Raw genomic sequence first — 24,519 nt, 5'->3', positions numbered from 1 at the left:
CTCCTTTCCTTTGATGGCTCCTTCAAATATAGATCAGATAATACAGAATAATCATTGTCCCTGTAATAAAGAACAGGAGGAGTGTTAAGCATATTCATATGTTTGATATTATTTCCATCATACTCGGAATCAAACCCTTCTAAGAATGGATCCTTGTAATCAAAGGTTTTGTCGATTTCCTCATAGAGTACTGTAATACCAAATTCCTCCCCACTTTCCTCATTGAAGCTCATGGAAAAAGTAAGTGGGTCAGGAACTGAAGCTTCAAGATTACTACCCTCACACTGTTCTTTCTCGCCCTCTGCAGACACCTTTATGGAATGACATTCCACTAATGCCTTGTCGCTTTCCAACTCCAACTCCATGTCCATGCATTGTTCTTTTGGAGTAGCTTCCATTGTTGTCAGTAACCCGTTTTGGTTTTCAACTTGTAAAGCACTGGAAAATTGAGTACATTGTACCTCAAGATTGTGAATAGATTCAGACTGAATCTTAGACATCTTTTGGAACTCAGCATCACTCTTTTCCATCATATCAAGTAGCATATCCATCTTGCGAGAAAGTGACTCTTCTAGAGCTCTCTGATGCTCTTCAGTCTCATATGAATACTGCAGTTCATCGCCAAAGTTGAAATTAGAATTACATTGGTCTTGATATGTATGGAAGTTCCCCCAATTGTTGTTCCAATAAAACTTTTGATGGTTGTCCAGCCCCAAATTGTACGTGTTGGAATAGGGATCATTAGCTTGACATTGACTGCCCACAAAGTTGACATCTTCATTTGAAGCTTGAAAAAGTATAGGACATTCGGCCTCAGTGTGATAGAAACTCCCACAAACAACGCAATTCTGATTCCAAGCCATTACACTTATTTAAATAAGTACACCATAGAAGAAGCACCTGGAGATAAATAAACAAAACCCACGCGTAAAACAAGAAAATAAAGACTAAAACAAGCCAAGCAATCCTAACTTAGTTGTTAAAGATACGCTTTCCCCGGCAACGGCGCCAAAAACTTGTTGGTGAAAATACGCAAGCGTACGTATGCCAACTTGTAATACAGACTGCGAAGTCCGGATATCGTACCCACAGAGAAAGCTTCTAAAGACAACTGGTTAGGAAACTCGATTTGAATAGTTAAAAGATAATTTGAATGTTGTTATTAAACTAAATAAACTGAAATAACAATTATGGCTAAAATTAACTAAAGCTATAACAAAAATAAGGTTTTAACAATAATGGAAAGAACAGGAATTATTAACTTCATTATGTTGTTTAATTAGATTGGAATATAGATTTGGTTATTCTACTAAAGTTCAGGCTAATCGTAAGCACCTAAAATTCTCTCTCGAGTAATTGCAGGCAAAAACAGACAACAAACTAGTAACAGGCTAATTACTCACTCTCGCACAATGATTAACCTAAATTACTAATCAATTAATGTTTATGAAGTAAACCCTAAGAACACGTACTCGTCAATTCACTCTCGCGCAATTAACTCATATGTTCTTAATTATGTTGGTCTATCCCAGTTTTACTCTCTCGAGCTAAAACCAAAACACGCGACAATGAATAAATTGGCCAAATAAATTCAAGCGTTAAGAACAATAATTAAAATATAGTAATAACAACAACCCACAAATCCAGTTCGTTTAAACAGACATAAATCCCATTAATAATCCCTAATGAAAGGTTTAGCTGCACATATTCAAAGATAATTCAACAATAAAGTAGTAAGAATTCATGGCTGAATAAGAAACAATAAAATTAATGTCTTAATAGTTATCGTACCTTGATCGACAATAATTCCAAAACAATAATGTAGAAAATCCAGAATACAAGCTAAAACGATGAACGAATATCAAAAACTAAGCTAATCTAATGTAATAACTAATGTCTAATGTGGCGAATTAAGCGAACCTTCCTTCAACGTCTTAATGCGGTATTTATATGTCTTTTGGCTCAGAGAATGACTTTAGGTCGAGTTTAAGTGAAAACCCAGAAGTGCCCTCGAGTTTGGTGGTGTTTGGCAATGTTTCGGGGCATTTTTGTCCAAAACAGGTCGCAGGAACCTCAAGTTCACGTTCGTGCACTTTGGTGCACGTTCGTGCACATTTTGTTGATTCTGGGGGTGCACGTTCGTGCTCCATAGGTACACGTTCGTGCACTCTAACACTTAGCCAATTTTTCACTTTTTTCTTCAGTTTCGCCTTCAATTTCCCTTCGGCCAAAGTACACGTTCGTGCACTTTAGGTTACACGTTCGTGCACTTTTTCTGCTGCACAACTGTCAACTTCAAAAGGTCATAACTCAGTGTGGAAACGTCGGAATGAGTCGATTCTTGATTCTATGGAAAGCTTAGGATGTCTACTTTATTTTTTTAGAAGAACATAAAGTAGATTGAAGTCTCTAAGTATTCCAAAATCTTCAATCAATGAAGAGGGGTCAATTCCACAAGTAGAAACTTGTGCTCTCGGCACCTATTTTCATCGGATTTTCGCACAACTTTCCTCAAAACTTCAATTATGATCCCAATGGCTTCCAAATGGCTTGAATATCATGAAAAACTCCACATTATGCCTGAAATGCTCAAACACAAAAATGAGTATAAAGAAGCTCAAAACCAACGTCAAATGCACATATATGACATATAGCACATAAAATATAGGAGTATTTCTACTCCTATCAGTTATATTTAGGATACAACTGTAATAATTACAGAAAAATCCCTACTGATAGGTAACTATACTTATCCAATGCAACAAAAAAACAAGAGAATAGTATAAGTCAACTGTAATTTCAAAATATATTAATAATCTCCAGCCTATTTTATAATTATAACGCGAACTTTTAATTTTAATAATTTAGATTATAAACTATCAATTTTTTTATTTAAAATATCAAATAATTTCCTAATAAAAATACCCATGTGCATATTGATAGGAGTAGAAATACTCCTATATTTAGGTGCGTTTATGATTCGATATATGCATATTTCTGTATGTTTTTAAGTTGTTTTGTCATCTTATTAGCATTATGAGCTTTTCAGGATAAATGTGCATATATTGAAGATATCGAGCTAAATTGGTGAAATTCAGAAGCTACTCGACGTTGGAATGAATCAGAGCTGAGTCGCAGAATCAACGATCGATTTTCTGATGCAAATCATCAGCATGATATGCGGGCGCGTATCTTGTGTATGCGGGCGCATAAGTATTATGTGCGGGAGCATACTGGCTTCTAAACATGATTTTGTGCGGGCGAGTAGAGACTGTATGCGGGCTCATACACAGGAATGTGCGGGCACGTAGGAGAAATGTGCAGGCGCACATGACGGCAGAAGTTGACGAAAATTGGACAAAAATACCCGACATGTCACCGATCTTCACCAAATTCAAGGACGTTTCTGGGTTTTCAGAGGACTTCGACCTAAAGTCAGTAGTTAAGGCGGAAGACATATAAATAACACTTTTTACATCATAATTAGGGTTGGTTTATCATTGTATTAGACCTAAACATTAGATTAGCTTATTTTGAGTTTCGTTCATCGTTTTCTATTGAATTTTCTGGATTATTCTTCATTATTATTGTGGAATCTATTGCGACTAAGGTACGATTATTTTAGAGAGATCTATATCATTGTTATCTTTTCCATTATGAATTATATTGATCTTATTGTTGAATTATATTCGATAATGAGTAGCTAAACCCTTAATTGAGGATTATTAACTGAATTATGCTTATTTAATTGAATTGGGTTTATAGATTATTGTTCAAATTGCATGTTAATTGTGTTCTTAATGCTTAGTTTAATCTGATCAACTAGACTATTGCCTTGTGTTTTAGTTTTGACTCGAGAGAGCTAAATTGAGATAGACTATAGCAATTAACAACGTAGAAATTAATTACGCGAGAGTGAATTGACGATTACGTGTTTTTAGGGTTTGCTTAATAAACGCCATTTGATTAATTAATTAGTTTGATTATAACACGAGAGTGAGTGATTTGCCTATTAGTTGTTGTGTGTGTGTTTTTACCTGTAGCGACTTGAGAGAGCGATATAGGTAGTTTAAAATAGCCTGAACTGCAGTTAAAACAACTAAATCCATAACCAATTTATTGAATAACATAAGTATAGTTAATAATCCCTGATTTCCTTCTCACATAGTTTCTTCTTAGTTTAATTTCAGCTTATTAAATTCAAATTTTAGTCTATTTTAATTATTATTATTGTTTGTAGTTTATTTAGTCTATTTAGTTTAATTACATCGTTCAAATTATCTTGTTAACTATCCGAATCGAGTCTCCTAATTGGTTGTCTTTAGTAGCTTTCTTTGTGGGTACGATATTCGGACTTCACAGTCTGTATTACGAGTTGACACTGTACGCTTGCAGTATTTTGCCAACACATATTAAAGAAATACTTCAATATCAGTATTTTATTCGATTTATTTTAGATGTCTTATATGACAATAAAATAATTATTTATATTTTAAAGTCACAGATAAAATATTGATTAATTATTCTAAAATTCACACATTTTAGCGTGTTTGCAATTTTAATATAAAATTTTGATTTTGACAAATAAAAATATATATTTTCATTTATTTATAATTCGAAACAACAAACAATTTTCCGTTTTAAAAAATATTGATGTTGACATTGGAATATACATTGTTCCGGCACCATATCAATAAATTTTAAACAAAAAAAATATTCAATGCTTCAAATTATAAAATTTTAAAAATTAGTGTCTGATATTATAAAAATAAAAAATTTATATTAAATTTTAAAAAGCACGTTAAATTTTATAATTTTTAAATCAATTAAATTAAAAAAGAATTATATGCTAAAATTATAAAATATTGTAATTTACTCTACAATTACCCTTATAAAAGTATAATGCTATTCTAGGAGTAAGAGGACAAGGATGGATTGGCCAAATGACATTTTGAGTTGGTGTAATCCTTTCGTAAAAATGAATTTACTTAAAATGGAGATGCGGGCCCGTACCTCTCGCATGCTAAGCGAGCGCTCTACCATCTGAGCTACATCCCCATTATACTATTAGTAACAAGTATCTGCTATACCCAACTTTCTTGTAGTCAAGTTTCCATCTAGTTTTTTTTTTCCCACACTAGGAGAAACTAAAGTCAAAGTTAAAATGCTCTATACATTCTAGGAAAGGAGACTCCGGTAATATCTTTCATGATGAGATTAGAAATTCCGTCCTCTATGTCTTCGTAAAGGACCAATCCTAGTGAATGGGAAAAACCAAAGTTAGCCATCCAATCCGCGCAACCACTTCTTCTCCGTTTCGGCGGATACAAACGTTAAAATTCATTTTCAAGGGGTTTCCAATAACACTTAAAAGACTAGCGTTGTTAATCCATCTAATTTTTTTTCCCTTCACAAGCAATTGATGTAAGAAATCATTATAGTAAGGAAACCTGAGACATACACAATACATGACACTATTTTCAGGAAGAATACCCGTTTTGGTCATTTTTACTATATGCTTGCCATCTTATCCGAAATGGAAGTTTCAGCTTATAAATATCCAACACATTCAAAGCAAAAATTAAACAAACAAGTCCCTTTAGCTCCATTTGAAAATTTTGAAAGATGGATATGAAGCAAAAACTGGAGTGGGCTGAAGCACAGAGGATTGCAATAAGTGTAGACTTTTTCGCTGCAGCTAAACAGCAGCTACGTTTTCTTGCTGAGGTTTATAAGAATCCACAACTCCATGACGGTCCTGCTTTGGACAGAGCCATTCACAGGTACAAATTACAATGTCGTATACATATATAGAGATAGCTTAGTCCACATCAACTTTCTGAAAGATAATTTTGCCAACTTCAGGTACAAATACTGTTGGCTTCCTTTGCTTGCCAAGCATGTTGAAGGCCAGGTTTCAGAAGGTGCTGTAGTCGTGCCGCTTGATTGTGAATGGATTTGGCATTGTCATAGGCTCAATCCGGTAAAGAAATGATATTTATACACTATATTGCACGGAAATTTGGAGCAGAAACGCTTCTGAAACTCTGAAATTTATATTTATAATATATACATATACTTATAAGAAATTCCTTTGACTGTTTCCCGTTTTTACTATTTATATTTCTGTACACAAAATTATAGGCATACTGATATAGTTTCTGAAAAGCATTAGGGATTAACTAATTCGATTTTGGTCTTTTTAGGTGCGCTACATAGTTGACTGCAAGCAACTCTACGGGAAAATCCTCGGCAACCGGAATGTAGTATCCTCCACTGAAGCAATCTACAAAGACCAAACTGAAGAAATCTGGAATCAGATGTATCCTGACGAGCCATATGAGCTAAATATGAACATTCAGATATCATCAGCTACTGACAGAAGTATTAGCACCACTTACGATCTGATTTCTGCTGTCAAAAGACAGAGTTCATTCTATTATCAGGTGATGGAAATTAAAATTAATTAAAACATATACCTTAAAGACAATTGAGTCTTGCTAATCAAATTTGCCTTACAGGTATCAGGATCCTATATGAATGACGATGCTTATCTCGAAGGATCTGTGGCTAGATATAGAGGATTCCTGCATTTGATCAAGAGAAATCAGGAGAGGGCACTTGGGGAATTCTGTGTTCCAACTTATGATATTGATCTCATCTGGCATGCTCACCAACTGCAGCCTGTTGCTTATTGTGAGGATCTGGTGGGGATGATGGGGAGGGTGTTGGATCATGATGACACTGATTCTGATAGAGCCAAAGGTCATAAGCTGGACACTGGATTTTCAGGAACTACGAAGCAATGGGAAGACACATTTGGTTCTAGATATTGCCGGGCAGGAGCTATGTATAGAGGCAATGCTCCGTCTCCTCTCGCAATTAATGCGACCAAACTGGGACTTCTGAGCAACAAAGTGGAGGACTCCAATCAAATTTCCAAGGAAATGTTTGTGGAGGTATTCTCGAATTGATGTTTTTCTCATGATTGAGAGGCCTCATGTTAAAAACAATCAAAATCAAAACGTTTTCGCTTTCTTATAAATCTAAACAAAATTTTCAACTTCAGCAATTTTAGTCCAATGAAGAGGATACGAGTAATTTTAATTCATTTTGATACGTGCTTTTAGTGCTTTTCTTGATAAATTAAGAAAATGTAAATATATGCATTTTTGTGAAGTTTCACTTAATATTTCGATAATTTTGCACATATAACTTTAAAAATTATTTCTTAATGCATCATCTCATATGTCAACTAAGCAATTTTGAAAATTTGGATAGAATTGCTTTCAACCTTTAAAATTGGACTAAAATAACGAAAATAAAATTTCGATAATATTTGTAAAAAGTCAAAAATATTTGGAGTTTTTGAATGGATTGATCATTTTTCAAAAGAATGCGTACATGAATGCCAAACAAACTTGCATAAATGGGATAATATTGCTATTCTTTTCAGGTTATGGTAGAGATTATGGAAGTTAGAGACATACCAGCTGAGCATAAAGGAAATCTTGTTATAACATTCAGTAAGAAACAACCAGATATGCTTTTCCAAGGGCAGACAAGATTAAGTATCTTGTCCGAAAGAAAGGAGAAACAAATTGCAGTATTCCAATGTGAACCAGTAGGAGAACTCGTCTGTGAACTTGTTTCACATTCACCAACTGCTTGTGCTGCCAAAGTGCTGGGGGCAACATCAATTTCCTTGCAGGAATTTATGAAACCTGCCGGCTCACCACTGTCAGTCGAAAAATGGCTCAAGCTGATGCCCAATTCTGAAACTGCAGTAATTTCCGAGCTTATCAGTCTACACACCGCAATATCTTTCACAACTCCGATTGCAGCACCGGTCATGCAGAACTCAGTTAAAATGGACGGAGGGGGCAATTGCAATGGAGGGAGTAACTATAATCATGTTCCACAGTGTGACATCAGTTGCATTATAGCAAACAGAGTTAAGAGCATTGATTTCGGATACACTGCCTGTAGTTGTATTTCTGGGGGTTGTGGTGGTGGTGCATGTGGGGGAGGAAGCTGTCTGGGTGGCGGCTGTGGCCACGAAAATAAATAGCTCTACCGGTATTTCAGCCGACACAATACAGCCGCTTTCTTTACCTATTTTATGTTTAAATAATGTTGCGTTCATAAGCAAGTTTTATACTATGTAATTACCAGCAAGTCGTTGCCTCTATAATGTATTTTACTGCTCTATACAATAAAAGAGATGAAAATTTGAATCTTCATAGTGTCATAATTCAAGTTTTGACAGCAAATATTAAAATCCCCAATTTGCATAATAAAACAGTTCTAAGATAATGCACAAACTGCTAGAAGATTGACTAGATCATACTACAAATAATCATAAAAAAAATATTAGATTAATGTCAAACAATGAACCTTACAAGTTAGTTCCACAACACAAACATAACAATATTAGTATTACAAAAAATTAAAACTCACACGGATGAATTTTGCGGGGGCGTTACATTAGCAACAACCTGAACTTTACCATCTTGAGTTAATGCGCCGCCAATCGGTGGTGGTGTTGATGTGGGTGGTGGTGGTGCCGCCATGGGTTGATATTGTTGTGGAGTAGGAGCAGTAGTAGTATAATAAACCTGCCTGCCTGCACTATCATAACCAACCTGCAAATACTGCTGCTGCTGTTGCGTTGGTGGTGGTGGGGCCATATTATACAGTGGTTGATACTGTTGCTGCATTCCGTAATAAGGTTGACCTGCTTGTCCGGCAACCGGTCTCACCGCCGCCGTCTGATGATAAGGCATTTGATAAAATGTCTGCTCATTTCCACCTATGACGTGTCTTTCCGGTGAGTAAGCAGGAACCTGCATTACGACCGGCACCTGTGCCGCTGTTGGAGGCAGAGGAGACGGCGGAGTAATGTGTTCACCTACATTCTGCTGCTGCTGCTGGTGGTAATATTCTACACTGTAAACCCTAGAATTCACATCCTCAATTTTCCTATTCATAACCTGCTCGTGACTACCAAATAATTGATTCTCCGGAACCGTCGACGGCGGTCCAACTTCCGAGAGAATCTTCTCCGATCCAAACAGAAAGTCTGCATTCCCAGTCGGCACAACCGCCGCCGCATCCGCCCCATTTGGCGGCACTTGTAGATTTTGAAGTATACCAGAATTCAAAGCGTGAATAAACCACTGCTGCTCCGATTTGACCTCATCAGATCCAAAACTACTGGCTGATTTATAATTAATTTGAAACAAAAACAACCTCAATCTGGCAGGCTTAGCAGAACCCCGGTACATGCGGTCATACTCGAGCATCATATGCTCGAGATCCTCATCGTTGGTTAAAGAAATCAAAGCGTCGAGATCTTCTCCAGGTAATTGGTACTTCAAACATTTATTATTCTGAAGATTATCAGTATTGCAAAGAGAAGTGAGTTTGTTAATAAAGAGAGAGAACTTGATGTTACGATCAACGGCGAGGATTTTAGTATCGCCGCCGATATAAGCGAGTTGGTTATCGTGAGGTCTGGGTAGGATTTTACCACCGTAACTGCACATTAATTTAACTTTGTAATTGTTGTTAGCGTTGGACGACGGCTCGTCAAAAGATTGGGTATCGTCTATGTCACGCGAGCGAGGTGAGGAGTTGGTGGAATCTGGATAGGAAGAGTAAGATAAGTTTTCCATGGCTAGAATTCGGTTATGTTTTTGTGCTTTCTTGAAGAGCCGATTAGGGTTTAGAAGAAGAGAGAGGCATGGAGCTGCCAAGAGTCAAAGCAAAAAGGCAAAATAAAGGAGTATGCTTTTGTTGCGGGTGTTGAGAACTAAAAAGAATATAAAAATATTTTAAAAATCAACATTTTTTTGTCATTAAGCCAAAAATAAATGTAATCTTTCCCTAGTAAAAACAATTAAGACTAAGTTAAGAGGGTTTATCCATCATGTTATTTTTACAACAAACTAATCAATATTTACGATAGAAATTTTTTCAATAATTATATAATTTTTATTATTTAATTTTTCAAAGGCTAACGAATTATTAGTTTATTACACGAATAATATGATGCAACAGTTGTATTGTATAATTTCCACTTTTTGTGAAAAATAACTTATAACTCTTAGGATCTCAAATTGGGGTCGTTCTACTGTACCACTTAGGCTTTGGTACCACTGGCATTCACAACTGTTGGATTATTTTCTGATTAATTTCCTCTGTTGATTACATGACCGGTTATGTTTTCAGGTGGTGACATACGCAAATCACAGTCACAATTATGCCTCTGCTCTAAGAATAAACTTCACCACTAAGAAGAACTACTTCCATTCCTCCACAACTTCAACCGTTACCTCCTCCGATTCAATGTATTCATGGTGAAAATCAACCTCCAAAATACGCTCCCGTATCCTCTCCCTCTCTTCTCTCCTCTCATGAGATTCTCACTCTCCCTTCTCCCTTTCTTCACTAGCCGACTCCGATCGTCCCGCCCATCTCATTCCTCTCTTCAATTGACGCTTACAATCTCCTCCCTTTAGTTCTCTCAAAACTGTACACTGATAACACTTGGAACAGGTACCTAAACACTTTTTTTTAATTTTTCAATTAGTTTTTTGATGTCATTGTAGTTCAGATTTTGAAATTTCTTTGATTTTCAGCATAATTTAAATGTTGGGTAATGACTCTTTTTTGTTTCTTGAGTTTTCTATCTCGGTTATGAGATTTTTCTGATTAATTTCATCCATTGTATTCAGCTGGTGACATACTTAGCAATATAGTATTCTTAGCAATATAGTATTCAGTTTTTTTATAGGTTTGATAGTTTATTGTGTTGCTGCAAATGGTATGATTTGTACTAGAAGCATGTGGTCATATTTTAGTGGGAAAATTTGATCACTGTTGATAAATTGCTTTAGTGTCCATTGATTTTGTGCCTCTTGAGAAGTCATTTTTATATATTGTCTATAGCAGGAAGGGGAAGGTGCCGCTGCATCCGAGGAAACTAAGAAGTGCAACCACGTTCTAAGGAAGCTTAATTTCGAGATTGTAAGCGTCGATTTAGGGTCGTTCTACTGTAAGTGATGATTAGGATCATCATCCCTCCCATCTCATTTCTCTCTTCAAACTCTGTCAATTTCTTTACGAAACGTTTCTATTACAGAGATTAAATAAGATGTTAAAATAATGCTGCGCTGGTGATCAAAAGCTATAGCCATGAGTTAATTGTGCACCCTATTCTAGAGGAGTCTTATAAAATTAGGTACTTTCTTTTTTGGTTGTCTTTAATGTATGTTCTACATAGTTATTTTGATTACAGAACCTTGTGCCTAGGTATAACGTTGCACTTTGTTGAAATAAAAATTGATTCAGGGAAGGGAACAAAAAGCACATATCAGAAAAGGATGCGACCGAGGTTGATAAACGGTTAGAGAGCTTTGATTGTCTTCTTGTTGGACCTGGCTCTGGAAGGGACCCGTTTCTTCTGGTGTGCTTTTTCTTTGCTTAGTTCAAATTTCTATATGAAATTGCCTGTGACTGTTAATTCCAAATATCCAACTGAGTTTTGCTCAAGCCATGTAGTTATAGTTAATTGTTTATTATGGGAGCCTTTTCTACTTCTTAGTACGTTGGGAAGTAAATCAATCATTTTTAAAGCAATCCCTTTTTTTGTTACAACAGACTTGAAGCAAATTTAATTTCCTTTTTAAATTCATTTGCAGACTTGACTAGTTATAAATTCTTGACAGAACCCTGCTGTGCTTTCTTATAATGCTTCGTACAATTATGATTTCTCATTTAATTTGATGCATCAATTCTGCATATAAGAAAATGCATAGTGTTTTAACATGAAATTTCATATACAGACATAAATGTCCTCTTATCTATCACCCTGCTCGCAATCATTTGTGTTTGGTCCGTTTACCATAGGTTCCTGGATATGCAAATTAATTTCAGTTATGACAATTATAAAATGTTACTTGACAGGGTCACTTAACTAGTTATTATTTGTCATACTTAACTACAATATACTGTTCTTCAGTTTACTGAGGTTCCTCCATTTAGGTTAACGATATAAATTTGATTAGTTATTAATTAAGATTTTTTAATAAAAGTGAATTTAGGTCAACGTATGAGGTAATAATTTATACTAGTTAATGGTATGATCTTGTTGTACCTCGAGCTAGGATTGATTAGGTTCAAATCAAACCTTTTTTTTTAATTCAAATTGAACTAGTCTAAATATAAAGGTTATATAAAAATTTCAAACCGAACTGACCCATTTTTTTGTGGATTGATTTTGTTATTTGTTCCCTTTGCTAAATGTAGGTTGGTTTTGTAAAACAAAACACAAGTTGCATCTGAAATATCATGCATTAGTGAATGAAGATGCTACATGAGCAGCACTGTGAATATGGAAATTTTGCTTTAAGTTATGTAAGTAACAAAATTAGTTGTTGCCCTAACTTATTGTAATGAAGTGATTTAATCTTATTTGTGGGTTTTTGACATGAGTTCGCTTCTTTGTTTGGGCATTTTAGAAATAATGAGAAGGTCCCATTGTTGTGCTTCTCTGTTTGCTTTTCTTATGCTGGGACTTTGGTATCAGTAAACCTATTGCATTATAGTGCATTTAAATGCCTTCTGATTCATTATGTACTTGTTTACAAAAATACTGCAAAAACATTATATGCGGCAAACTTTTTCTTTAAAATTATGAACCAGTTTGGTCCTCTATTATCGGATGTAAGTCTCTTGTAATATATTCGCACATGAAAGCCTAATTTGTTGTTCAAATAATTTAAGGCCTTGTACATCCTGAACTGGATATTTATTACATTTATATACATATTTATACATTAAATACGTATGTAAACTGCATTTAACTTGATGATTTTGATAAAAGAGAAAAACATATGGATTTATTATTGTTCTTATTCTTTTCACATGTGATTTACTATTGTTCTTATTTATACATTAAAACGTATGTAAACTGCATCTAACATGATGATTTTGATAAAACAGAAAAACAGTTGGTTTTCAACATAAATAGTGTTGGTTTTTCAACATAAATAGTGTTGGTTTAATTCTGAGATTATCTATTGTTGTCTGTTGTCTGTTGCTTTTCTGTGTTGTCTTTTGCTTGAATAGTTAAAATGGATTTTTGAACTTTAGCTATTATTTTCTGGTACCAAAATACCCATATACAGATTTGGTGCCCAATTAATCATCAGGAATGGCCTGTTTGAGGGGTTTTCAGACATCTGTGAAGAACAAAATATGTTGATTATCGTAAATAATTTATGTATAAATAGAAATTTAAGCAATGGAACATCAAATTTTAATTGTTTATATCTCAATGCAGGAAAGGTCAAGATGCGTCACCAGAGCAAAAACAAAGCAGTACTCTTTGATTCAACTAGTTTCCATGGAATGATGTGATTCACAGTTTGCATGTGCACTAACCTTAGTTCTTTAGCTCAATTTGTCTGTAGCGACAAAATTATGTTCTTCAGCGATATTTATTTATTATTTAATTTTTTTAGTATCAAACATTCTCAATTGTACGTTCTCTTTCTATTTATTTATTCTTTTTACAAATGGGAGATAAGGTTTGAACTTGGAAATTCCGTGTTTGTACATAATATCTCTACTAACATTAGATTATTCTAAACTCGTGTCTGGTTTGTTCCCTTAATGCTCTGTTTGGTGTCACCAACTCATCAAATTAATGGTTTAAGAAACTGAAAATTCTGAAGCAGAAAATGCTGAAATAGAAGACAAAAATATTATCCATGATACAAGATAATTTTAATATTATCCATGATACAAAAATATTATCTATTTACCTTCTTTTCTTAAACAGAAGATTTCAAAAATAAAAAATGTTGAATTTTTTAAGAGCTTTCCTAAAATTCAATGTCAAACTCTCCCTGATGTCTTGAGTGTACTGTGTACCCAAATCCAGAAATATTGTTTTGATCATGCATAACCATACTATCACAACTAAATCACCAAGGTACAACGTGATTTATAGCATCTATGTTAGAAAAAGTTTAGTTAGCATATGTATCTGGATCGCAAGTTTGCATTTTCTTAAACACTTTGGAACAGATCATATTCAGCTTTTGAAATCTGCAAATTTCAACAATAGCAGCAGTAATGATTTAATCAAGATGAAATAAATAGTGAAATACTTGAAGTGTTTGTCGCTTAAACATTTTTGCATATCTAATCGGAAGATGAATCTAAACATGGTTTCCTTGAGATTGGTAATATAAATTATAGCATCATCACTTGGACCTCATTATTCTAAAGAGGGCCAAAAAAAGTTCAACTACTTGGGAGATAAAAGGGAAAATATAAGGAAAAATAACAGTATGTGCCAGGAAGAAGAAAATCAATAACATCCCGCATAAAAGTGCTCCTAACTTGCTGGCACATGAACATCAAATTCTGGCATGCATCTTTCAATACTTCCCTTCCTGATTTACCTGAAAAAATAAATCCATGTAACTCGAACTCGCAACAGAAAAGAGTAGTGAAATTTCTGCATAATCAGTTAAAAGATTGAACTCTTGATAAGGATGCAGCCTGAAAATCAGTTAAAATCTACTTAAGGCTAATGTAGATAATGTGTTACATAAAACCTGCTAGTCAGAGGCTAAGATTACCTGTTGTTTGAACTCGAATATTAACTCGAGCATCCGAGGGATGACGAATGCTGCATCCACATAATGATACCCTTGGACTGCAAATCAACATAGTAATTTGCTTTGAACATCGAAAAAACGGTTATTTTCATAGGCAAAACAAATACCAATGACTTACAAATAAAAAGAATACAAAAAGCTAAAGTCACTGAAGTAGCAAGGACACTTCTTCAATCAACATTCGCAATTCCTAAAATATGCCGGAAACTTAGCAATTCAGACATGAAACTTTAATTTTAAAATGGAAAACCTTAAAATAATACCATTTCGCCAGTCCTATTGTTCCCGTGCTACATATGAAACATAATAAAACGCATATAGAGAGGTTCGCTTTGGTATCTCAATTCTACCAATAGAAGTCATACTTTAATCATGTAATTCAAAAATCCAATTCAAATACAGCCCAGAAAATTAATTATCTCCTGATCTCCTCCATGTTGAAAGACAAATTATACAATTAAATTGCAATTAGTTTACAACTGGAAATCAAACCACAAACAAAGTAAAGAAAGAAAAACCAATTAGCCAAGACATAGCCAGAACAAAGTTGTGTGATAGAAAAGGCTTTCAAAATTATGAAGACAGTCGAGTCTTAATTATGCTCATGCAATATTCATCACAGTTGGAACTTGCTACCAAAGTATTTCCTGGCATCATATCTTTTAAAAATAGGGGTAAGTTGATAGACTTGATGGACAATTTTATAAATTAGTAAGGATTGTTGTTGATAGGAAGGGTTATGAAAATGTTTATTGAAAAAGCTAACATTCATAACATGATTTCAATCACCTCATTAGGTCAAGTAGTTGGCATCTTAAAAATTATAATTGAAAGAAGAGAAAAATTAAAATACATACCTTTTTTTCCTTCTCCAGTATCTCTTTAATTCAATTTCAACCAAAAAAAAAAAAGCAAACCTGGGAGAGTAAGCTAGAGAAGAAGAAACGAAGCGAGGAAAAACAATTCAAAAAAAAATCAGAGAAAATGTTTTAAGAAAATAATTAAATGAAAAAAGATAAAATTATCTGCTATAGGAGGTTATAGCAGGTGAATGACATAAATGGTACCACAGCTTAAGTGGTACCGTATAACTAGCCCTCAAATTGTTAGTTGTTAGCTATGGATAGGCCTATGTATCGATCGGTTTTGGTCGGCTTGATGAACCGAACTGAAAAAACCAAAACCAAAAATAGGCCAAAATTCAAAACCAAATCGGTTCTGAATAAGACCAAAAACCAAAATTGAACCGAGCCGAAAAGTTCGGTTCGGTTAAAACCCGATTTTTTTAATTTTTTTTTTCAGTTTTTAATATAAAAAATTAAAAAATAATATTGATTAATAATAATTTTACATATGTTATTCGTATATTTTATCTATTATAATAAATTTATTAACTTATAGATTACATATAATTAAAAAATAAATACTAAAAAGTATAAATAAACATATAAATTTTAATTTTTTCAAAGAATAAAATAAAAATAATTTGTTATTCGGTTTTCGGTCGGTTTGGTTTGCAAAAATCAAAAACCAAATTAAAAACCAAATATCAAACTTTTAGATTAATAAAAATTAAATTAAACCATTTTAACCAAAAAAACCGAACTAATATCAAAATTTTAGTTCGGTTTTTGCACACCTCTAGCTATGGAGGTATACAATTCGAACTTATGATTTTATAATATATTTAAAGACGTTTTAACCATGTAGGCCCATACGGGCATTTTCCCTAAACTAAACATCATACTTCTGCCATTTCATCATAATTTCTTATTTAATTTGTGAGCTGTGTTTAAAAGATTGTTCCCACGTATTTATTGGTAAGGACGTGCTTTTTAAGTCGGCTCCCAATTAGAAAAGAGAGTCAAAAACACTTACAGAGCACGCGCGCCAAAATGAAAAAACCCTTTGGAGCTGGGTTTATTATGAGTATTTGACTACTTAGATTATCGAATCGCAGTACATTTATCAGATTCGGTTATAAGAAAAAATAAGCAATGGTGAAATCTGTAATTGGAGATGAAACCCAACTCAATTTAGCCGAGAATCGTCTCAGCAATTCCGGCCTCATCTCCCAGGTTCTCTTTCTCATCCCTTTCTCAATCTGTACCCATTCTTATATCAAAATCAGCATGATCAGCTTTTCATTTTTTTGATTAGGTGGGTCTGGTAATTGGCAAGCTCAGCTCCGCACTGGATCGTGGTTTTGTCTACGATTTAGTACCTACACCCTCAAACGACGCCGGACAGCCAGCTTGTTCGCTTGTCGATACATTCAAAGATGACAAGAAAAAGGGTTCCTCTTCTGCTAAATCAAAGTCACAGATTGCCGATTCCTCCACTTTGACCATCGATAATGAATGGGTCGCTGAGCATGCTCGCCAGGTCTATTATTCTTCACTTCTTACTTATTCCTTTTATCTAATTTTGTTTTCAATTTCAGTTATTGGTTTATTTTATAACTTTGTAATTCAGTTGATGGGTTCTGATTTTGTTAGGTTTCAAGAATGTTATTAGGTGGCATGAAGGTGATTGGGATTTATGTATGGGTTGGTGATGCCTCTTTTAAGAATTCTACTATCACCCTTTGCCAGGTGGATCATTTACATTTCTCATTTTACTTAATTTTACTCAGATTCCTTCTCTCTTAGTTGTGAGTTTGTTAGTAATTCCGCCATGTTTAATTAACCATCGTTGATATTGAGCTGATACATTATTATTAATGGATAGCTTTTGCAAACGGTAAAAGGAGTTGCTGATGCTGCACCTGTTTCAGAGACTGATTGGGATGAAAGGTTGCTTATTCATATATCTTTAAGTCCCAGAAGGTATTACTTACATAACCAGACATATCCATTTATTTACTCTATAATTCCAATGTACATGCCATTTTAGTATATGTTTTATGCTTGCTGTTGACAATTAACTAGAGTTTGCAACCTTGTATAGGTGGACTTGTCGAAAATGTATGCTATCTTCAAATATCACGTCAAGCAACATACGGCCTTGTGATTTCAAGATGGGAAGGGTTTTAAGTTCCCTTCAAACATTTAGGTGCACATACAACTTTGAATTAAGGTAAATCCTTTCTTTGAGTATTTTTTCAATGGATGGGGATCAAATCTTTCTTTTGGCTGTCATTTATTATAGAAATTGAACAAAAATATTATAAATCTGAATTTGGCTTGAATAGGACCGTCCAGTACAGTGGCATATTGATCTTTGTATGTGATTGGATCACCATTTTAAAGAAAAATATTGCTTTTACAAATCTTATTATGAGGCCAACTACTCGATTATGATATTTAGTTTGTATTTGGTATCAAGATACTCAATTGCAGAACACTGTGTTAGAACAATTTTAGCTTTGTGGCTCATTATTTAAAATTCCTGAAACAACCAATGCCAACACTAAATTTGAAGCTGTGTTTTACCAGCCTGCCCATATATCAAGAGAATGCGTCAAATGCCTCAACATTGAGTGCAATACTTCTAGACGGAATCTCAGCTCATATAGAAGTGCTAAGAGGTGCAAAGGCGTTAATTGATGGAATTCTGGTAAGAAGCAATTTGACATTGCTGATCTTGGAATCTATTTTATATCTCCTCTGAGAGGTTATATAAAACCAAAATATATCTAATACTCTAAATGGAACCTTAATCATCCATGACATGTGGATATCGACTGCTACTATAAATTGCCAAATGTACCTCACAACTATTCTTATCATGATGCTTCATTTCAATACTAACATGTCCTAGAAGTCTATCTATTTATTCATCTGTTGATGGGTGCAAATCCACTGTTACATGAATTTGAAATTAGAGAGGCATAAATTGATGAAGCAAATCAAGTGTGTAGGTCACTAATTTTATGCTTATCCTTCTAAGAGGGAAATCTGGAGTATGATTAATGGTAAGAGGTGGCATGACTTTGCAGTAGGATTTTAATATGGAAAATTATCCGATTTTTTTGTAATAACATCCTTCTTAGGATTTGTGTACCTGCAGCTACGCCACATCATGAAATTTGTAACTGAGTTCTGAAAGCTCATGGTTTGTTCAAATAAAGTGACATGCGTCATAGAAATTTAGTAATGCACGGGTGAAAAGTGAAAGTGTGGCGGATGTCGATATATTCCTAGAGTCATCATCTTTATTAGATTTAGTCTGCATCAGATTACCGTTCATTTTGCCGGCATGGAATGGACAGTTGTTTTTATAATCTTTAACTTCATTTGTCTGGAATAGTATTTTTTAGAAAATTTATCTTATGGTGCTTCTTACAACAGCCTTGAGTAAAAATTTGTGATTTTTGCTTATTTGGTTCTAGGTTGTAAATGAAGAACCATTTGTCGCTGAGGGTGTGCATGAAGTTGAAATGCTTCTGCCATTCATGAAGAATACATTAAGCGAAGGTGTTGGCACTATTGAAATATTGGACAAGATAATTCTTAGTGTTATTATTTGGGGTTTTGACTTGTTCTTTTACTAACAAATGAATTGTTTTATTCTGTAAAGCATGCAGCCAAAAGGAGGTTGTTGGTGTTCTTATGCTCAGTGGGTCGGTATGCTCTTTTGCATACTTGAATTCAAAAGAACCAGTTTCACAGGCTGTGGTTGATATAAAGGTGTTAAAGAAATTTTAATCTGTTTCAATTCTGTTCCATGCTTCTAGTGTTTAGGAAAATGTTTTATCAATGATCCTGCATTAGCTTGGGCTTCTACTGTCGGGGACATCTGAGACATGTCACAATTCAGTGCAGAAGTGCATCTCTAGACATTTGAGTGTCCCCAAATTTTATGCATTCTGGAGAAACCAGTCTCTTTTGATTTGATGAGCTTGGTGAACTGTTTCGAGTCTTAGACAGCATTGTTAAAAAATTCTGAAATTAGAAATGTTGTGTGATTTGGATCTTTTCTGCAGTGACTAGTGATTTGTATGTGTTCTACTCATGATTGATTGTCTTTTCTTTTGCAATTGATTAGCTATTTATTTTCAGGATGATATTATCAGGAGTCTACAAAGCAGACTGGACATCATCTGTGATGAAGCAGATGAAGATCCAAGTCCAATAGATGATCATAATGAGAAAGCAAACAAAGAAAAAACATCTGAGCAGCCTGTTTCCAGACTTGTCGTTCGCTTATTGAGGTGCGTCAGCTGTAATAATAGTAATATTTTCAGTTCCGACAGTAATAGTGTCAACATTATAGGGGTACTGTCGGTAATGTTATTTGTGAACCACCACTTAGAAAGTTCATATGTTATCCTTTCAGAACATGTCCACCTACTCATCACATTTCTTATTTGCAAACAGGAAACCATGCAGTCTTGTGTTTCCTCGGAGAGTATTCATTCCTTGGTTGGCGGGTACATTTGTATGTGACTACTTACAACCATCTGAGACACTTGAGGTTTGTTCTATTGTCTTACTGAAGAAATTATAAATTCTTGTGATAGAATTCATCTTTTCATTGTTTTGGATAGAATTGAACTTTTTCATGCCTTTTAGGTCCTAAAAGATCATTGTGTGGAGTTGATGTCCATGGAAGCTCCAACTGATTCATCAACAATTCTCCAACCAGAAGTAGAAGCCCGGCCGTTTATTGCTAAAACCTTTTGGGATGTGGCAGATCCAGGCCAATTTACATCTACATCTTCTTTAGAGGAAAGTAGGAAAATTGACACAAGTGGTGTGGCAGGCAACAATGCATCTCCAAAGGCTTTGAACTTCAGCATTTTGGCTGCAGTGTTCTTTCTCCTATTTTCTATCTTGGTAGGCTTTGTACTTGTCAGACAATGAGAGTTTTGGCTTATACTATCACATGGCTTCATTTTATTGATTTTTTTGTTTGTTTGTTCAAAGAAAAAAGAGTGCGAGAGTTTTGAGATGAGTGAATTTTGGGCTTATGAATTTGCAAGAGATATACTTACAGTATAAACAGAATCTGAACATGAATTTATTGACTAATAGATTTACAAATTACAAGTGCTTTATGCTGGACTGAATTAATATTCTGAAAATCCATTCTGATGCTATGTCAGCTGTTCAATTCTAACCAAACCAAATTGAGATTTTTATTTTCTTAAAACCGAAATGAATTGAATTTATGAGGGTATAAAGTTTTTGAAATAATCGAACTGTTGATTTTTTTACAGTTAGATTTGGTTTATACTAAAATTTAACCAAAATGTTTTTACTATCAATATCGGATTGAACCAGAAAACTAAAGTTTTTTCATAATGTAACATCAAAATGAACAGAATTTGTTAGCTCGGTTTTATTATTCAGATTGGTTTGTTTTGCACACCCCTGATGACAGCAGCTGATCAATGTAACATTCTGATAATACATGTAATCCAAACATAAAGAAATAGAATTTATAAATAAAAGAACAAGTTTTTCTTCTCTGTCCATCAATCATAAACAATAATTATATCATATTTATTTGAAGCCATCTAAACAGGGTCTCGAAACATAAATGTTAGTATTTAAAAAGAAATCCCAAATTTCCTAGTGGAGCTAGTGAGCTCCCAAAAAGTTTGATGACCCAGATCTTCTGTAGGACATTACGTAAACCAGAACAGAGTTTATCCGTTTACTATGAATAATTATCTGGACCTATCTCTCTATGGATGCTTCTCCTGTGCAACATCACTTGGGAGATCAAGGCCAGTAGGAATTTTTCCAGGGTAATTAGTGACCGCAGGATCTGACCCCAGCATGCTGCATAACAAGTAGGAAGGTGAGTTTATTGCATCAGTTTAAAAGTTGCTTGTTAGCATTATGAAAAGACGAGCTCACCCTTTATCGACAAAAGTCATTGATCTAAGCTCACAGTTAGCAAAGCTGCATGGACAGGAAAGATTCATCTGATTAGTAGGCCGTGAGCAAAAGTTCATCTAAACCGAATTAACAGAATAGTAAACCAATCTGTTTCGGTTAATTCGGAAAGGTTTTCAGTCAATGTCTGATTATTTATCAATCATATGGAAAAAGATGTTTCAAGTTGTTTACTACCATAAACAACACTTACTGTGTGCAAATTTCACTTTTCACAGTTGGATGACAATCATTACCGAATGCACTTAAAGTATGATACAGGAATCCACTGTGTGAAACAACAGCAATCTCCTTCTCTTTCCTTGTCCACAACCTGAATCAAATTTTGAAAAGATTATAGTTAATTCCATTACTAATAATGCACTTTTAATGTCACATCTGAGTAATTGAGCAAGAAGGTGAAGAAAACAGAAACACAGACGAAGAATTTGTTTTTTGTTCATGTAGATTGATTGTGTTGCAAGTCAAAATTCTCTTGCATATGTAAAATTCTAAAATGAGATTTTTTAGCTTATTTCATTTTCTAACAAGCAATCCATTTTCACCATACAAATTTCAAAGTGATCACCATTTCAAAAACTCCTGCCCCCTTGCCGCAACATGTGCATTCTCTTCTCTGACATCAGCAGTCCACAAAATGTCGGCATCACTTTCAATCTGTGCAGAATATTAAACCAAACTGTTTCCAGTCAGTCCATAATCAAAGAAACCGCAAACAAAAGGAAAGGCAGAGAAACCGTGTCGAGGTACTTGCCAGTGAAAAATCAATTGCCGGGAAAATAGGCCGATACTCGCTGATGCTTCTTCTTCTGTCACAAGGATGAACTCCCTATAGTTTGATACGAAATAAAATTACAAGTAGAAAAAAAATGGAAATAAACTGATGGCAAAGACTATCATTTTTCCTCAAGCGTAATGATCCAAAAAGAACCTAAACATTTGCAGCTTTTATCATTCTAATTAATTCTTTTAATTTTATTAATTATAGTATGATTTAAAGAATTTTGTTTCAATTGTAGTCAAGTCCGCACAAATGAATGGATTGAGTTTGATTTTGCTCACGTGGCAGCCCTATAATGAATATGCCTGCCACCATTCTGTGACTGCAATGTGAGCAAATTCATGTTTAATTTATTCAATTAAGAAGACTTGACTACACTTGACATAAAACTTCCAAATCAGGTTATAACTGACAAAATTAAAAAGTTTGGTTAGAATTGATAAAAGCGGCATGATGTATTTTGTCTTATAATATGCAGGGAATTCAGATATAGGAATCAGCATTTGTTCAACACATTTGATGATCATTCTAATACTTTATTCTGCAATTGCATTTATTAAAAGTTACTCCATGGCATTGGCATTGAGAAGAGCATGAAATGGAAAGCAATTGAATGTATAAAAGAAAATACCAAATGTTCTCGACAAAGCTCAACAGCAACAAAAGGAGGGGAGTTTAAGCTTGAAATTGCAGGATGGTTACTTTTCCCTGCATTTTCCACCATCAACGGAGGGACATTTATGCCATCTGTATACCCTTCACCACCAAATACTCCTACTGCAGTTTGCATGGTCCTACAATGCAATATTTCAGGTTATAAACATAAAAAAATTCATTTACGCACTAAGCAGAACACAACCTTCTGAAGAATCAGAAAAAATTTCAAGAGCACAATTGCATCAAAAAAATTCAAGAGTTACATTCAGAAAGTAAATACCTCAACAAAGGGGAAACAATGACCAATTCAATTTTCTTATTAAGCCCAATTTCTCGAACATGCTTGCGCAGGTTATCAACCTGTTTTCACAAAATCATTGCACAGTTATAAAAACATTTACAAGGGCTTTTCAACAAGTTGTAGCTCAAATGGTATAAGCATCAGACAGACTGCCGTGAGTTCAATTCCTCCCACAAGCGCTCCCCTCCCCAATTATCAAAGAAAACGTTAGTCTTTATACAATTTGAAACTAAAAATAAACACTAAATTTTGTACAAGACACCAAATTAGTAAAAAATCTGAATGAATACCTGCTGCCAACCAAGAGGAGTTAAATAAGCATCAAAAAGTGTTTCAGATAAATAATTATCATGGTTTTTCTCTCCTTCTACATTGTGAATCCCTTGTGCATGCCTCACCTTCATCAAACAAATCACCCATTAAATCATTTCTTTTCAAAAAAAAGTGAATCAATTAAATAAAGATTTAGGAGTAGAAAATACCAGGTGAAGAGTTTTGGTACGGTGCAGCGGGTACAGACTCTGTCCGGCTGTGGCATCCATATCTGCAAATCTCATAATAACATAATAAATCAAACGAAATCAAAGTCACTAATTATATATCAAACAACAGAAATTTACCTGAGATAGAAGATAAGTAAATAACAGGAGATTTACGATTACAAATCGGAGAATGAAGCAGACGATGTGGCAGTGGCGATGGAACTAGAAAATGAGGCTGCTTTTTACTTGAGATTGAGAATGTTGAAATGGAAATGGAGCCGCCAATATTAAATTTATAACAATTGTATACAGCTGACATTTGCTCCGATTTAGTCGGGCTTGAACAGCGTGAATACAGTCGATTTGTCTTTTTTTATTTTAATGTTCGAAATCCCATACGAGTTTATGCTGTGTTGTGCTTTCCTCATTGGCTGCTTGCTATTTGCTGACAACGTAAGCCATCATTTTGACTACACAACTGCTTACACTTGTCATTTCACTTTTTAGATCTTTCGAATATTCCATTTTTTGAATTTAACCGCGTCATTGACATGGAAATAGAATAAAAATATCCATTTTTACTAATAACCAGCTGTATTGCAGTATTTTTTTTTTAAATTTTTAATAATATACTGTAATTGGTAAAATTTTCAAAAAGATATTACAAACAACGATTTCAACTTTATCATAGTTTTACTAATATTATTTCAATTTTTTTTAAAGGATTAAATATAAAATTTATTTAGTAGTAAAA

General features: G+C 34.3%; 5 protein-coding genes and 1 long non-coding RNA gene across 8 annotated transcripts; 3 read left to right on the top strand and 3 right to left on the bottom strand.

The window, feature by feature from the left end:
- Positions 1-5,574: 5,574 nt before the first annotated feature.
- On the top strand, positions 5,575-8,239 carry LOC126662038 (glycine-rich domain-containing protein 1-like). The gene is made up of 5 exons (XM_050355926.2): positions 5,575-5,783; positions 5,866-5,983; positions 6,207-6,446; positions 6,522-6,959; positions 7,457-8,239. Exons 1-5 carry the CDS (start codon positions 5,626-5,628, stop codon positions 8,069-8,071), a joined length of 1,569 nt encoding a protein of 522 aa, XP_050211883.1. The 5' UTR covers positions 5,575-5,625; the 3' UTR covers positions 8,072-8,239.
- Positions 8,240-8,325: 86 nt separating this feature from the next.
- Positions 8,326-9,801, bottom strand: LOC126662043 (uncharacterized). The gene has a single exon (XM_050355932.2). It carries the CDS (start codon positions 9,675-9,677, stop codon positions 8,457-8,459), a length of 1,221 nt encoding a protein of 406 aa, XP_050211889.1. The 5' UTR covers positions 9,678-9,801; the 3' UTR covers positions 8,326-8,456.
- A 492-nt stretch (positions 9,802-10,293) lies between these two features.
- On the top strand, positions 10,294-12,414 carry LOC126665337 (uncharacterized). 2 transcript variants are annotated; one of them, XR_007637591.2, is made up of 3 exons: positions 10,294-10,560; positions 10,957-11,059; positions 12,313-12,414. It is a non-coding gene; the product is annotated as an uncharacterized LOC126665337 (long non-coding RNA). The 2 variants fall into 2 exon arrangements; XR_007637592.2 differs by lacking the exon at positions 12,313-12,414 and adding an exon at positions 11,147-11,220.
- Positions 12,415-14,197: 1,783 nt separating this feature from the next.
- Positions 14,198-15,647, bottom strand: LOC126665918 (uncharacterized). Of its 2 annotated transcripts, XR_007637726.2 has the most exons (3): positions 15,554-15,647; positions 14,658-14,734; positions 14,198-14,477 (listed from the first exon to the last, which is right to left on the bottom strand). XR_007637726.2 is itself a non-coding variant. In XM_050358850.2 (2 exons), exons 1-2 carry the CDS (start codon positions 14,746-14,748, stop codon positions 14,317-14,319), a joined length of 252 nt encoding a protein of 83 aa, XP_050214807.1. In that variant the 5' UTR covers positions 14,749-15,547; the 3' UTR covers positions 14,198-14,316. The 2 variants fall into 2 exon arrangements, 1 of the variants encoding a protein (XP_050214807.1); XM_050358850.2 differs by lacking the exon at positions 15,554-15,647 and having other exon boundaries at positions 14,658-15,547.
- Positions 15,648-16,531: 884 nt separating this feature from the next.
- LOC126665305 (uncharacterized) lies at positions 16,532-20,695 on the top strand. The gene is made up of 11 exons (XM_050358063.1): positions 16,532-16,774; positions 16,857-17,081; positions 17,195-17,290; positions 17,427-17,524; positions 17,646-17,774; positions 18,134-18,254; positions 19,030-19,114; positions 19,218-19,327; positions 19,700-19,851; positions 20,018-20,114; positions 20,213-20,695. The coding sequence occupies exons 1-11, from the start codon at positions 16,694-16,696 to the stop codon at positions 20,501-20,503; spliced, it is 1,485 nt and encodes a 494-aa protein (XP_050214020.1). The 5' UTR covers positions 16,532-16,693; the 3' UTR covers positions 20,504-20,695.
- Positions 20,696-21,067: 372 nt separating this feature from the next.
- Positions 21,068-24,155, bottom strand: LOC126665963 (phosphoglycerate mutase-like protein 1). Its single transcript, XM_050358910.2, has 10 exons — positions 23,904-24,155; positions 23,766-23,827; positions 23,574-23,681; positions 23,263-23,342; positions 22,957-23,119; positions 22,299-22,373; positions 22,113-22,201; positions 21,738-21,857; positions 21,506-21,550; positions 21,068-21,427 (listed from the first exon to the last, which is right to left on the bottom strand). The coding sequence occupies exons 1-10, from the start codon at positions 24,082-24,084 to the stop codon at positions 21,331-21,333; spliced, it is 1,020 nt and encodes a 339-aa protein (XP_050214867.1). The 5' UTR covers positions 24,085-24,155; the 3' UTR covers positions 21,068-21,330.
- Between the last annotated feature and the right edge of the window lie 364 nt (positions 24,156-24,519).

The sequence above is a fragment of the Mercurialis annua genome, linkage group LG1-X (genome assembly GCF_937616625.2).
Source record: "Mercurialis annua linkage group LG1-X, ddMerAnnu1.2, whole genome shotgun sequence".
NCBI classification, from domain to species: Eukaryota; Viridiplantae; Streptophyta; class Magnoliopsida; order Malpighiales; family Euphorbiaceae; genus Mercurialis; species Mercurialis annua.
Note: the sequence above shows the minus strand (reverse complement) of the source record. Positions and strands in the feature narration are given on the sequence as shown.